The sequence below is a fragment of the Rhinolophus sinicus genome, linkage group LG12, assembly GCF_036562045.2.
Source record: "Rhinolophus sinicus isolate RSC01 linkage group LG12, ASM3656204v1, whole genome shotgun sequence".
Taxonomy (NCBI): domain Eukaryota; kingdom Metazoa; phylum Chordata; class Mammalia; order Chiroptera; family Rhinolophidae; genus Rhinolophus; species Rhinolophus sinicus.
In genome coordinates, this window is record NC_133761.1 from 40,972,632 (window position 1) to 40,987,328 (window position 14,697).

The window sequence follows — 14,697 nt, forward strand, 5'->3', positions numbered from 1 at the left end:
CACCTGAGCCAGGTCCTGGCCCTGCCTAGGCCATCCTTACCCCCTGCTGCTGTTTCCTCATGTGTGACATGAATGGAGTTGTTACAAGGGATACAAGGGAAAATATATGTGAACTTCCTGGAAGAGACGTTGGCAGTTAAGTGTGCAGAAACGTCAGCGACGAAGGGGGTCTGGCCTTTTCTTCCAGCAGCAGGACAAGGATCCCCCCCCCCCAACTTTGAGGAGGTTTTTCTGTACATCAGCCCCACAGTCCACCAGGTCATACTGACAACAATCGGGAGAGGTCTCCAAGCAATTGCCAGTAACAAAGGAAGGTTCACAGAACCTGAAAGTAAAGAATGTTTCCCATAATTAAATCAATCACCGTGTAACAAGTCTATATAGTAAATCTATGCTAACCACAGGCTATATTTTGATTTCACAATCCCATAGTGATGTGATACAATGTATAGAACCAGAAGCTGGAAGCCAGACTTCCGAAAAGAATTATACTATTAATAATTAGAACCCTAAAAATTTACAACAATGAATCAGGAAAGTATCATAAGCATGACCCCAGCTGAAATCCAACCCCCAATCATCATTACCTTTGCTTTTATATTCACTGTCTTGTTCAGGATTTAGTACATCACAACGAAGTGAGGGGATATCACACTTGGTTTTTCCAAAGCCTGTGACCCATAAAACGAGAACTCAATGCTTGTATAAAAGTGGCAAGTGCTAGTTATAAATACTGTTTAAAGACAAACAGAACAGTTCTGTTTTAGAAACGATTAGATGATAAATGTCTCTATTAAAAAAAGAAAATTGAACAAAATGAACATTCTATTTCTTTCCCTTATTATGCTGGTGAAAAATTACCTTTACCGTCATATCAGTTCACAGACCTCAAGCCCTGGAAACCACAGAATCTTTCTAAGTGATCAGAACACACGTCCGTCCCTGACTCCCTGCCACCTCCAAGCACGCTTGCAATTGAGACAGGATACTGTGTTGGTAGGTAGACAGGGGCGTCCCTGGTGGAATAAACAAAAAGCAGCCATATCCTGAAACTCCAGGTCCTGGAATGTCTCCTTCACTCCGGGACATGGACATGAGACCTCGTCTTGAGGTTAATAGATAATCTCAAATCCCTTCTGGCCGGACAAAGGAGCAGACCTGATAGATAGGAATGGGTTGGTTCCTTAATCCCTTCAGGATGAGCAAACAGAGCAAACCTAACAGATGAATTCCATTAGAAGGCTCCAGATACTCACCGGGACACTGCGCCCTGTGACCTAGACGAACTATTAACAGAGGAGAAGCCCGTCTCACAGGGAATCCCCTCATTGTGTGAGAAGTTGGAATAGTGCAGAGAAAACAGCACTACCGTGTGGGACAAGAAAAATAAGTTGCAGTTGGAGAAATAATAAAACATTCTACCAACAAGTACTGGCAAACAAAAGACAGACCGCTTTCTATCAACCTGTTGCAGAAGTCACTCCTGTAGATGTCTAGGAAGAGAAATAGTAAACCAGTAATCGCCATGAATAACCAAGGCAACAAGATAGCTCAGAAAGAAAGTGAAAAATCTCCAGAAAAGGCATTTAAAGATACAGAAATATGTGACTTAAATGACAGAGAATTCAAGACTGCAGTTCTGAAAAAACTCAACGAGATACAAGAAAACACAGATAGGCAGTTAAATGAACTCAGAAACTCAATCAAAGAACAGCATGAGCATTTTACGAAAGAGATTGAAATCTTAAAAAAGAACCAAATAGAATTTCTGGAGATTAAGAACTCAATAGAAGAAATTAAGAATGAAATAACCAGCTTAGGTAGTAGAGTTGACTAGCTGGAGGAAAGAATCAGTGACATTGAAGATAGAAACCTGGAAATGACACAAATAGAAGAAGAAAGAGACTTGAGACTTAAAAGAAATGAAAGAACTCTACAAGAACTTTCTGACTCCATCAGAAAGAGCAATATAAGAATAATGGGCATACCAGAAGGAGAAGAAAGAGAGAAGGGAACAGAGAATATATTCAAACAAATTGTCGATGAGAACTTCCCAAATTTGTGGACAGAACTGGACCCTCGAATCCAAGAAGCAAATAGAACACCTAGTTACCTCAATCCCAACAGACCTTCTCCAAGGCACATTGTATTGAAGCTGTCTAAAATCAACGACAAAGAAAGAATCCTCAAGGCAGCCAGGGAAAAGAAGACGGTAACTTACAAAGGAAAGCCCATTAGATTATCATCAGATTTTTCAGCAGAAACTCTACAAGCCAGGAGGGAGTAGAAACAAATATTCAAACTATTGAAAGAGAGAAACCATGAGCGAAGAATAATATATCCAGCAAAGATATACTTTAGATATGAAGGAGGAATAAAGACCTTTCCAGACATACAGAAGCTGAGGGAATTTTCTAATACACGACCTGCACTACAAGAAAAACTAAAGGAGGCTATTCGACCACCATCAACAGGGATAATTTGTGGCAACCAAAACTCAAAAAGGGGGAGAGTAAAGGACTGAACCGGAATATGGGAATGGAGAAAGTAAGCGTGCTGAAGAAAATGGAATACTCTAAATATCAAACTTTCTTTTACATAAACTTAAGGGTAACCACTCAAAATAAATCCAGAACTGAAATATTTACTGAAATAAAAGAAGAAACAGAGGAAAACATCATAGAATACCACCACACAGAAATAATAGACAACAACAAAAAGGCAAAGAAACAATGGAGACACAGCCTTACCAGAAAACTAAAGATAGAATGACAGGAAATCCTCACATATCAATAATCACCCTAAATGTAAATGGACTGAACTCACCAATAAAAAGGCACAGAGTAGCAGACTGGATCAAAAAACTAAACCCAACCATATGCTGTCTCCAAGAGACACATCTCAGCTACAAGGACAAGCATAGACTCAAAGTGAAAGGGTGGAAATTGACACTCCAAGCAAATGGTACCCAGAGAAAATCAGGTGTAGCCATAATGATATCAGATGAAACAGACTTCAAGGTGAAAAAGATAACAAGAGACAAAGATGGACATTTCATAATGGTGAAGGGACTGTACAACAAGAAGACATAACAGTCATCAATATTTATGCCCCCAATCAGGGAGCACCGAAATACACCAAGCAACTACTAACAGAACTAAAGGGAGAAATTGACCAAAACACAATTATACTAGGGGACTTAAATACATCATTGACAGCTATGGATAGATCATCCAAACAGAAAATAAATAACGAAATAGTAGCCCTAAATGACACATTAGATGAAATGGACATAATTGACATTTATAGAGCACTTCATCCTAAAACATCAGACTATACATTCTTTTCTAGTGTACATGGAACATTCTCAAGGATAGACCATATATTGGGACATAAAATCAGTCTCAACAAATTTAAGAAGATTGAAATCATACCATGCATAGTCTCTGATCACAAGGCTTTGAAATTGGATATCAACTGTAAAAAGAAAGCGGAAAAAACACAAATACATGGAGATTAAATAACATACTTTTAAAGAAGGACTGGGTCAAAGAAGAAATTAGAGGAGAGATCAAAAGATACATAGAAACAAATGACAATGAAAATACATCCTACCAAAATTTTTGGGATGCAGCGAAAGCAGTTTTAAGAGGGAAATTTATCTCATTACAGGCCTATCTCAAGAAACAAGAAAACTCCCAAATAAATAACCTCATGTTACACCTTAAAGAACTAGAAAAAGAAGAACAAGTAAAAACCAAGGTCAGCAGAAGAAAGGAAATAACAAAAATTAGAGCAGAACTAAATGAAATAGAGAACAAAAAGACAATAGAAAAAATTAATATGACAAAGAGCTGGTTCTTTGAAAAGATTAACAAAATTGACAAACCCTTGGCTAGACTTACTAAGATAAAAAGAGAGAAGACACTGATGAACAAAATCAGAAACGTAAAAGGGGAAGTTATCACGGACATCACAGAAATACAAAGGATCATCCAAGAAGACTATGAAGGAGTATATGCCACCAAATTCAACAACCTAGAAGAAATGGACAAGTTCTTAGAAACATATAGCCTTCCAAGGCTGAACCATGAAGAACTGGAAAATCTAAACAGACCGATCACCAGTAACGAAATTGAATCAGTCATCCAAAACATTCCCAAAAGCAAAAGTCCGGGACCAGATGGCTTCACTAGTGAATTCTACAAAACCTTCAAAGAGGATCTAATACCAATTCTGCACAAACTCTTCCAAAAAATTGAAGAAGAGACAGTACTCCCTAACTCATTTTATGAGGCCAACATTACCCTGATACCAAAACTTGGTAAGGACAGCACAAGAAAGAAAACTACAGACCAATATCTCTGATGAATACCGATGCAAAAATCCTAAATAAAATTCTAGCAAATCGAATACAACAATGCATTAAAAAGATTATTCATCACGACCAAGTGGGGTTCATCCCCGGGGCACAAGGATGGTTCAACATACGAATCCATCAATGTGATACATCACATAAACAAAATAAAGGACAAAAATCATATGATTATATCAATTGATGCAGAAAAAGCATTTGACAAGATACAACATCCATTTATGATTAAAACACTTAATAAAATGGGTATAGAAGGAAAATACCTTAACATAATAAAGGCCATATATGACAAGCCCTCTGCTAATCTCATAATTAATGGAGAAAAACTGAAGCCCTTTGCTCTACGTTCAGGAACACGACAGGGATGTCCCCTATCACCTCTGCTTTTCAACATAGTGTTGGAAGTCCTTGCCAGAGCAATCAGGCAAGAGAAAGAAATAAAAGGCATCCAAATTGGGAATGAAGAAGTTAAATTATCACTCTTTGCAGATGACATGATGCTATATATAGAAAACCCTAAAGACTCCACCAAAAAGCTATTAGAAACAATCAACGGATACAGTAAAGTTGCCGGCTACAAAATCAACGCACAAAAGTCCATTGCCTTCCTATATACTAACAATGAAATCTCAGAAAAAGAAATACAAAAAACAATTCCTTTTGCAATTGCAGCAAAAAGAATAAAATACCTAGGAATAAACTTAACCAAGGATGTGAAAGACCTATATGCTGAAAACTATAAGACATTTTTGAAAGAAATTGAAGAAGACACAAAGAAATGGAAAGACATTCCGTGCTCATGGATTGGAAGAATCAACATAGTTAAAATGGCCATATTACCCAAAGCAATATACAGATTCAATGCAATCCCCATCAAAATCCCAATGGCATATTTTAAAGAAATAGAACAAAAATCATCAGATTTGTTTGGAACCACAAAAGACCCCGAATAGCCAAAGCAATCTTAAGAAAAAAGAACAATAATGGAGGTATCACACTTCCTGACTTTGGCTTGTACTACAGGGCTACAATAATCAAAACAGCATGGTATTGGCAGAAAAACAGACACATAGACCAATGGAATAGAATTGAGAACCCAGAAATAAAACCACATAAATATGGACAGATAATTTTTGACAAAGAAGCTAGAAACATACAATGGAGCAAAGACAGCCTCTTCAATAAATGGTGCTGGGAGAATTGGATAGCCACGTGCAAAAGAATGAAACTGGACTGCTATTTGTCACCATGTACCAAAGTTAATTCAAAATGGATCAAAGACTTAAGCATAAGACCTGACACAATAAACTGCATAGAAGAAAACATAGGTACTAAACTTATGGACCTTGGGTTCAAAGAGCATTTTATGAACTTGACTCCAAAGGGAATGGAAGTAAAAGCTAAAATAAGCGAATGGGACTATATGAAACTTAAAAGCTTCTGCACAGCAAAAGAAACCATTGACAAAATAAAGAGGCCACCAACTGAATGGGAGAAGATTTTTGCAAACAGTGCCTCCGATAAGGGGCTAGTATCCAGAATATACAAGGAACTCATGCAACTCAACAACAAAAAAACAAACAACCCAATTGAAAAATGGGCAGAGGACTTGAAGAGACATTTCTCCAAAGAGGACATACAAATGGCAAATAGACATATGAAAAAATGCTCAACATCACTAATCATCAGAGAAATGCAAATCAAAACCACAATGAGATATCACCTCACCCCAGTCAGAATGGCTATCATCAACAAGACAAATAATAACAAATGTTGTAGAGGCTGTGGAGAAAAAGGAACCCTCATACACTGTTGGTGGGAATGCAGACTGGTGCAGCCGTTATGGAAGGCAGTGTGGAGGTTCCTCAAAAAATTACGAATAGAATTGCCATATGACCCAGCAATCCCTCTCCTGGGTATCTACCCAAAAATCTGAAAACATTTAGAGATAAAGACACGTGTGCTCCAATGTTCATTGCAGCTTTGTTTACGGTGGCCAAGACATGGAAACAACCAAAATGTCCTTCGATAGATGAATGGATAAAGAAGTTGTGGTATATATACACAATGGAATACTATTCGGCAGTAAGAAAAGATGATATAGGAACATTTGTGACAACATGGATGGATCTTGAGAGAGTAATGCTGAGCGAAACAAGTCAGACAGAAAAAGCAGAGAACCATGTGATTTCACTGATATGTGGTATATAAACCAAAAACAACAAAAGAACAAGACAAACAAATGAGAAACAGAAACTCATAGACACAGACAATAGTTTAGTGGTTGCCAGAGGGTAAGGGGGGTGGGGGGTGGGGCGTGGAGATGAGGGTAAGGGGGGTGGGGGGTGGGAGATGAGGGTAAGGGGGATCGAATATATGGTGATGGAAGGAGAACTGACTCTGGGTGATGAACACACAATGGGATTTATAGATGATGTAATACAGAATTGTACACCTGAAATCTATGTAATTTTACTGACAATTGTCACCCCAATAAATTTAATAAAAAAAAAAAAAAAAAAAGAAGGCTCCAGCCCCCTTCCCCAAGCTGGCAGGGGAAGGTATAAAAGTAAGAGCTTTTGCCTCAGTCACTGGGCATCCCCATTTGGGACCCCCTCCTGCTCGGGGGCTGTAACCTCTTCTCCTGCCTCTAATAAACTATCTTCCTTTACAGCTTTTTACCTCTCCCTGGTCCGTGTGTCCATTTGCCCCGACCAGCGGGGCATTCAACAGGGACCGAAGGGAGACACCCTGAAAAGAGAAAATAGGAGGCGCGAAGAAATGGAGGCAAGACAAAGTTCTGATCAAGCCTCAAATTTTTTATTGTAGCTACAAGATTATATGGGTTAGGGTAAACTGGGCGGGGAGTGAATGAGGAAGGAGAGAGCGGAATGAGGAAGGGGCTTTACTTATCAGAGACGTGACCTTTTAAGGGCAAACTGACTGTTCCAGGAATTAGGTCATGTGCTGCCGGATAGCATAGTTTCTCTGAGTCAGGCTCCTACATCCATTCTTCGGCCTCACGAGACACGATCCCGGCCACACCCAGAAACTGCCGGCAGATCCAACAACATCTACATCACTAGTATGTGGACACCAATGAGCAGACCTCTTTCCCTGTCAAGAGTCCCAGCCACACCCGCGCCTGGGCCCAGTGGCACAGGACTTATGCTTCCTTGTCAGAGCTACTGCTCATCCTAAGAAGCTGAGCTTTTGCTCCATATCCTCTGTGATATCTGGATGGGGCTCCATGCCGTGGCTCATGCCAAAAAGACCTGCAGGGTCCAGAATGAGAGAACTTGGAACTAGAGCACAACTCTTACTCTTTATTTCTGTTTATCACCTGCAATGCCTCAATTTAGCATGTGGAATTACAGAAACTCACAGTTTTGAAGTCTTACCATGTCTGCCGAACTAATCTCAAAATACGCAGGGTTCCCCACATTTTGTCTCTGAATTACTGACTCCACAGCTTTCCAAAGCCTGAGCCTGCCTGCTCTCTCACTTTTAAAGAATTACTTGAAAATGTAAAAAGCCAAAATCTGAAACCAAGCATTCAAGGTCTTATTAATGAATTGAAGAAGCAGTCTGTATTTGCAAATGAAACATCACACAGGACTGTTTTCTGTAAGAGGTCCCCCCAAACACTCAGATGTGGGTATTTTAATAATCCTCACAAAGTAGGTTTTAATCATCATTAAAATAAAACTATAATTCCAAATCACAGTGAAACGTTTTTACGTCAAAGGAAACTCATCAGTATTCAGAAATAAAGCTGTGAGAATAAACACATGTTCCCCCCGGGTGAAATCTGGGGGAGAACTACGGATGCAACCAGCTTAGGTGAGTCTGTGTTGTGGGAATCTGGTTACATGAAGCTTGTAAATAGACAATACACTTGTGTGCTGAGGGGGAATGGACCAGTACTCACCCTCCCGCAGGGCTGGGTGCCACTTACAGGAGGGGGCATGACAGGCCCTGGGGCCGACTCCACTGCAGCTTGTTCTGGGTGTGCTTGTGGGGGTGAGGGGGGGATGGACACCCACATACAAATTCGCCAAGCTGCACGCTTGGTGAGTTACAGCTGAATTTCTGACAATCTGCAGAGCGCGTGGGCACATGTGCTGAAGTCACAGGGCAAGACTGGTAAATGAGCGACCACCTAGTATCCGTCTTGGGTTTCCCGCTCCCCTCCTGGCACAGCCAGTATGCCAGGCCAAGTCCCCGCCCTTTCTTGGACAGCTCACCTGTTGCTCTCTTCTGCTAACATCTGTCACTGCTAAAACACTGTCTCATCAAAACAACCTACCTGAGAAGTCACGTTTTTACTATTATACTGTGTTTCCCTGAAAATAAGACCTAGCCAGACAATCAGCTCTAATGCATCTTTTGGAGCAAAAGAATAGTAAAATAAGACCGGGTCTTACATTTATTTTTGCTCCAAAAGACGCATTAAAACTGATTGTCCGGCTAGGTCTTATTTTCAGAGAAACACGGTAGAACAGATACAGAGCGTAGTTCCTATTCCCAAGAAGCAGAACACCCAACAGAGGAACAGTGCCGATCCCCTTATCTACCCTAATAACACGAGGACTACCAGAAAGAGGACAGGGGGTCAGAGGACACAGCTCTGCAGCCAGACCCACGAGGTCCCCCATAGAGCGGCTCCCACAGCAACAGCACTTTCGGGTAAGTGAAGAGCAGGGTCACTGTCTCTGCAGTAGGTGTTTCGTCCTACCCTTGTCACTGGGAACCACAGGACGAGCACGGGCTGGGATGCGGTGGGAAAACGGTACAGTTCAGGCCGCGGCACAATGGTAGCCGGGGCCAAGAAGAGTGAGGGCCTGTGTGTCAGATGCAGGAGTCAGAGCTCACATGGGCAGGCACGGGGAAGCCAAGGAGGTTCTCACCTCCGGAGCGATTTGTGAGACACGGGTTAAGGCTGAGGGAAGTGCAGGCAGAGGCCCAGCGACATGCAGTCCAGCCAGTGCAGCCTTCTCCCCACAGCTGCAAAACGCCTGCCATGAGAGGAAACTCTCTGGGGTACCTTCATGGCACACAGCAAAGCGGTACATACACACTGTCCACTGCAGCTGAAACAGAGCTGCCTGTCTCCAGACCGCTGAGATTCCCAGGACAGCTGACCCTTGAACAACGCCCAGCTTAGGGGTACTGACACCTGCACAGTTGAAAATCTACATATACATTTTGAGTGTCCCCCCCCCCCAAATTAACTAGTCTCAAAATTTCACTAAATTCCAAAGCATATGAACTTATAAAGAAACCAAAAATTTAATTCCATATCCACAAAACTCAAGTGTTACTGGTAAGACTTTCTAAAGAGGCTCTAAAACTGCAAAGAAACATGTTGTAATGTAGGTGATTTGTCACCATTATCACTTGGCATCTCCCACATTCAGAATCTTACAGCCTTAAGGCACTTCATGCAAACACTCTGTGGACAATCTCCACGTTGAGCAAATCATGACATACAAGTGTACACAGCCCCCTGACCTGGGGTCCAGCCCTGCTCCTTCCTCAGAGCAGCCTTTGAATGCCCAGACCAGCTCCCAGCAGGCCTCTGGCAAGACCGTCCACCTCATTCAGTAAAAACAGACGCCCGCCTCACAACACAAGAATGCTGAGGTATCCGAAATGACACAACAGCAGCTGCAGGGTCCAACAGTTACCAGCCAAAGGCAGAAGACTGCTCAGGGTCCTGAGTGTCAAGACCACTCCTCGACTTCCAGGGGGGCCACTCAGCTCCCGTCTAGAGGGCCGGCTGACCACCACTCCCCTCTTCTGGCTGACGCATGAATTTCCGGACTGTCGCCCACAATTGTAAGCGTTCTTCCCAGGGACTCTGCCCGGGGCTAGCCCCTTCACCTCCTCCCTCCCTGCGACCAACAGCAATGCAAATTCTTTCAAAACAACTGAAGTCCTTTTACTTCTCCAAACTCTCTGTAATAAAAGGGCCCCAGGACCTGGTCCTTTTTTTGGCTATCATATGGCTCAATAAACACTTTTTTTTTTTTTTATCCCCAGGAAAACTTCCGGCCATGAAAGTGATGAACATGCCTTTCCCCCACGATCACCTTTTACACAGTCAGGAATTACATTAATCCCGTGATCTGTCTGATAGTGTTGCTCAAATATTAAAAATATTTATATTTATACAGTCTCACAACTTATTTGTTGAGGAAAACAGGCTAAATGACTTAAAATAAGATAACTTGTGAAAGCCCTCTCCTCCCTGGAGTTTATCTAAAAGTAAACAATTTACAGGCATTACCTCTTTAAGTATTAAAAAAAAAGCCATCAAAACCTAAGAGAACTTTAACTCTCAGGGGACTTTAATTATTCTCAGTTTAAGGACAGAGTGACAGGGCAGGCCGAGTGATAGGATGAATCAGAAAGCTTGGTGAGGTCCGGACTGCTAGAACTCCCTAGGTCCAGTGTTATCCAGAGGTACAGGTGGGAGGGGACAGGAGACAGGAGGGTGGTCTGGAAAGCCCAGGGCCCTCCCTTCACCAGCCCACCCACAGACTAGAAGTAAACAAGCCGGGACAACTGCTGGGAAGGCCAAGGGCTAGGGGCCCTGGTCCCTGCAAAGGAAAGTGCCCGCAGACTCCTGTCTGTCCCTAGACCCAGTGCTCCCCGGGCTCTCTGCAGGTACCTGGAACGAGCCCCACCATGTAGCTGAGGGAGCCAGTGCCACGGCGCAGATTTAGGAATGACAGACCGGCTGCAGGTCTAGGGCCTCCATCAGTTCCGAGTAGATGCAGGGTGCCGAGACGAGGATGTTGCCGAGCTTCCACGCCAAGTCCTTGTACACTTTTCTTTGAATTCTTCAAGACACTAATCTGCGCGGTGGAAGGCTGGGAAGCCTGCTCCAGCAGTGGGGTCCGGATGTACTGCGCTTCCTTCAAATCCTCTAACAGCCCATCGTTGCCTCCACAGCACTCAGTGCACAGCCCACCTCCAAGACCTCGCTCAGGCAGCACTGCGAGCAATGATTTTTAAGAGCGATTCATATCACAGGTAAGAACAGAACAACAAAATTTCATAACACCTACTTGTTTCAAATTACGAATTGTGAAAATAATGCAGATGGAATGTTTTGTCAACACCCACCCCACCCACACGGATGCCTGATTCACAAGGAAAAAAAACCCAGTTAAATTTGAAATTCGATTATATCCATCCAGAAGTTTGTAATTTATAGCAGCAACTACACTCAAATGAACTTGAGATACCTAGAACTTACTTAAACACCATTAAAGTATGAATTTAATACGAGTAAAATTTGTCAACCTAGAAAGTCAAGGTTTTAGGATTAAAATGATCTTGAATATAGGTCTGCCTTAACAGGGATATGTCCACATATGGCAAAATCATTGAACGTAAACATGGTAAGAGAACTGACATGTCTGAAAAATCATTCTGCTAGCAACCTCTCTTTGAATATTTCAAGTGCTACAGATCTTTTTTTAATCTTTAAAGCAAAAAAATAATTGAAATTCAGGTAAACAACAAATACTAAGAAGTTATTCATTGTTTATTTGAAATTCAAATGTGAGTGGTGTTCTATATTTTATCTGGCAACCCCACACCCCCCACACACAAAAATGCTAGGCAGCAACCTGTCCTTCTGCTGCTCTGGATCTTCTGGTGCACAGATTTCAGGCAAAGACAATATCAGTAAAACTATCTTACCCAACAGAACACATTGTGACAAAAACTATTATTGTAACAAATAAAGAATCTGATTCAGGCTACCCCAATACCTGCTTTTGAACTTATAGGCTATGCCACCTTTCCAGACCTTCAAAGGTAAAAAGTACATGTCTTACCTTCTTCCCAACTGCCTTCAGGAATGAAAAGTAACACCATGTGTCCCCCTCTGAGCCAATTAATAAAGTACAATGTACCTTCACCTCACCATGGGGAAAATACTTTGTAGAGGTCTTACTCTTCCTAAAACTACACAAATATCTTTTGCAATTTTATACTTACTCCATGTAACTTTTTCAAACTAATGGTTTCCCTCACATAAAATGGTAACGTTTTACAAAATATCTCATAAATAGTTGGGAAAAAAGGGTAAACACATGAGCTCACAAAGACTGACACAAACACTGAAACAGGACAATTTCCATAATAACATAATTTTATTATTACAAAGTTTATACTTGCTTTCCCCTCACACTGCTCTGGATTTCTAACATACCCCACTCACACAACTGGCAATTGTGCTGGGTGAGGCATTCCCAGGAATGAAAATAAATGACCACGAATAAATCTCAGCTTCTTACACAAAATGTATGAAGGGTGGGACTTTATACAAACGTCTTCACCACCAGGATTTTGGATCTGAATGTTCCATCACTAGGACAATCCAATTATTAGATTTTTGCCACCATTCGGTTTCAGAGTCTTCGTTAGGTTTTGGTCCACAGCGAGTTAACTTAGCCAGATGGGATCAAGTGCTAATGAGGTAGATTTTAATCTTGGATAAGCCACTTGGTTCTGAGGCTAAAGTCTACACTCCTAGTCTAGGCCAGGCACCGAAAATTTAGGTCACTGCTTAAAAATGGAGTTGTGTTTGGGTGCTTCAGGGTCTGGTTATGAGAAGGCCTGGAACCACACATCCTCCATGTGGGTCTGAAATCCACCTTCCACCCAGGAGCCTACAGATGACATTTCATCGCTTTATGTCAATACCATCATTCTCTCTCCAGAAGGCAAACTCAGACTATATATTGGGTATGTTTTATTTTCTACTAAGTACGATCACTTATTTTAAACTTTGCCTCATTTTGAAAATGTATTCCATATGCAAAGGCTAGTTTTTTTAGTAAAAGTAGCTGCAACCTTTTTACAGGCATCACTGACCAGTCACAACCTCATTTTGGCTTCACCACATTTTACAGCAAATTGGGACTGAGTAGATATTTTGCTCCAAATAGCATATCAATGTGTGAGGAGAGGGCTGGGATTAAAAAAAAGAAGAACTGCATGGCCAAAGTCTTATGTTCTTTGCTCCACAACAAATGCACCTCTAAAAGTTCTCAAGGGAGCAATATTTTTTAGCATATAACACACTGGTAAGTAATCTTTGCCCCAAATGACAGAATAACTAACTGTGGGGTAACCCTGCCTGTTGCAACTGGTGGGATTCATGTAACCATCTGTAGGGTCTGACTTTATTAATTTTGCCGGGAACTCTGACACTCCTCTCACACTGGACACAATCACTGCCCGTTACTGACCACTGACGTGATCAGTCGTAATGCCACTCTCACGCTGCTCCTTCCCAAACCCAGGCCAGACCCAGCCAGGAAAGCCAGCGCAAGCAGCAGCCAGCACCACGTCTCATGATTGGCACCTGGAGGTCAGCAGAGCAGGAAGCCATGATCATGGGGGGACGACTGCGATCCTGTAGGTTTGTCAGAGGACACAGCCAGGGCCATGTTCCAAGGTGAATGTCACTTCTAAAGGGAACAAGTAATCACGTGCAGGATGAACTGGGGAAAAGGACCTGTCATGCGAGGACTCAGTTCCTGCTCCCCGCACAAGAACACAGCATATGGCTAGGCCAAAAAGGAAAACCCACGGAGCCATAGGTAGGGGAGTCATACCAGTGTATTCTCGATGGCGGCTGGGTTGGAGACACAGGAAGCAGGAGCTACGTGATCCGCAATCTGCCCTCCACTTCTCTGCCAACCAACCCACTCCACTTACTAGCTGCAATCCGCCAACCAACCAACCAATCAACTCCCTAGCGTAGCCACGGCAATTAATTATTGGGGTGACAATTGTTAGTAAAGTTACATGGATTTCAGGCATACAATTCTGTATTACATCATCTATAAATCACATTGTGTGTTCACCACCCAGAGTCAATTCACCTTCCATCACCAAATATTTTATCTAAACTGTAAACTTTAACCCTAACCCTAACCCTAATCTCGCGAGATGCAGGGTCAAGAGCCCTGCGTGACAGCCAGGGACCATATTCACGGGAGAGCAAGGAGGGAGAGCGAGAGACGCCAGGATGTTTCCCCGCGACCAGAGGTGTAGTTTGTTTTGAGAGAGCTTTGCTTACCTCGGTATTTGCTGTGGAGACACTGCTGCTCTGGGGACAGCATCTACGTCCTTCTGTACCTGCTTCTTTCCCACAGAAATACTGGACAGGGAGGAAAATGTAAGGAGGAGCTTCCTGTGCACAAAATCTGCTGAGTCGTTGAAGAGGGGTGTTGAGCTCCAGCGGACAAAGCAGAGGCAGGGCTTGGTGTGGAACACTGGTATTTGTTATGTGA

At 42.3% G+C, this 14,697-nt stretch overlaps 2 protein-coding genes and 1 long non-coding RNA gene across 8 annotated transcripts in view; 1 reads left to right on the top strand and 2 right to left on the bottom strand.

Annotated features, from left to right (window-relative positions):
• LOC141567879 (uncharacterized) overlaps positions 1-14,697 on the bottom strand; it is a 191,633-nt gene that overhangs the window by 78,120 nt on the left and 98,816 nt on the right. The gene's annotated exons all lie outside the window — the stretch shown is intronic.
• Positions 137-14,526, bottom strand: LOC109439558 (protein-L-isoaspartate O-methyltransferase domain-containing protein 2). Its single transcript, XM_074316904.1, is given in 10 exon segments — positions 137-208; positions 211-325; positions 572-671; positions 7,582-7,650; positions 11,052-11,117; positions 11,120-11,212; positions 11,215-11,262; positions 11,265-11,378; positions 13,644-13,763; positions 14,484-14,526. Coding segments are annotated over 10 exon segments (840 nt in total).
• The window catches only part of LOC109439559 (uncharacterized), a 53,698-nt gene continuing 47,949 nt past the window's right edge, over positions 8,949-14,697 (top strand). For all 6 annotated transcript variants that reach the window (XM_074316441.1, XM_074316445.1, XM_074316444.1 and 3 more), the window contains exons 1-2: positions 8,949-9,064; positions 11,336-11,416. The gene's annotated coding sequence lies outside the window, so the exon portion shown is untranslated. The remainder of the gene's footprint in view (positions 9,065-11,335; positions 11,417-14,697) is intronic.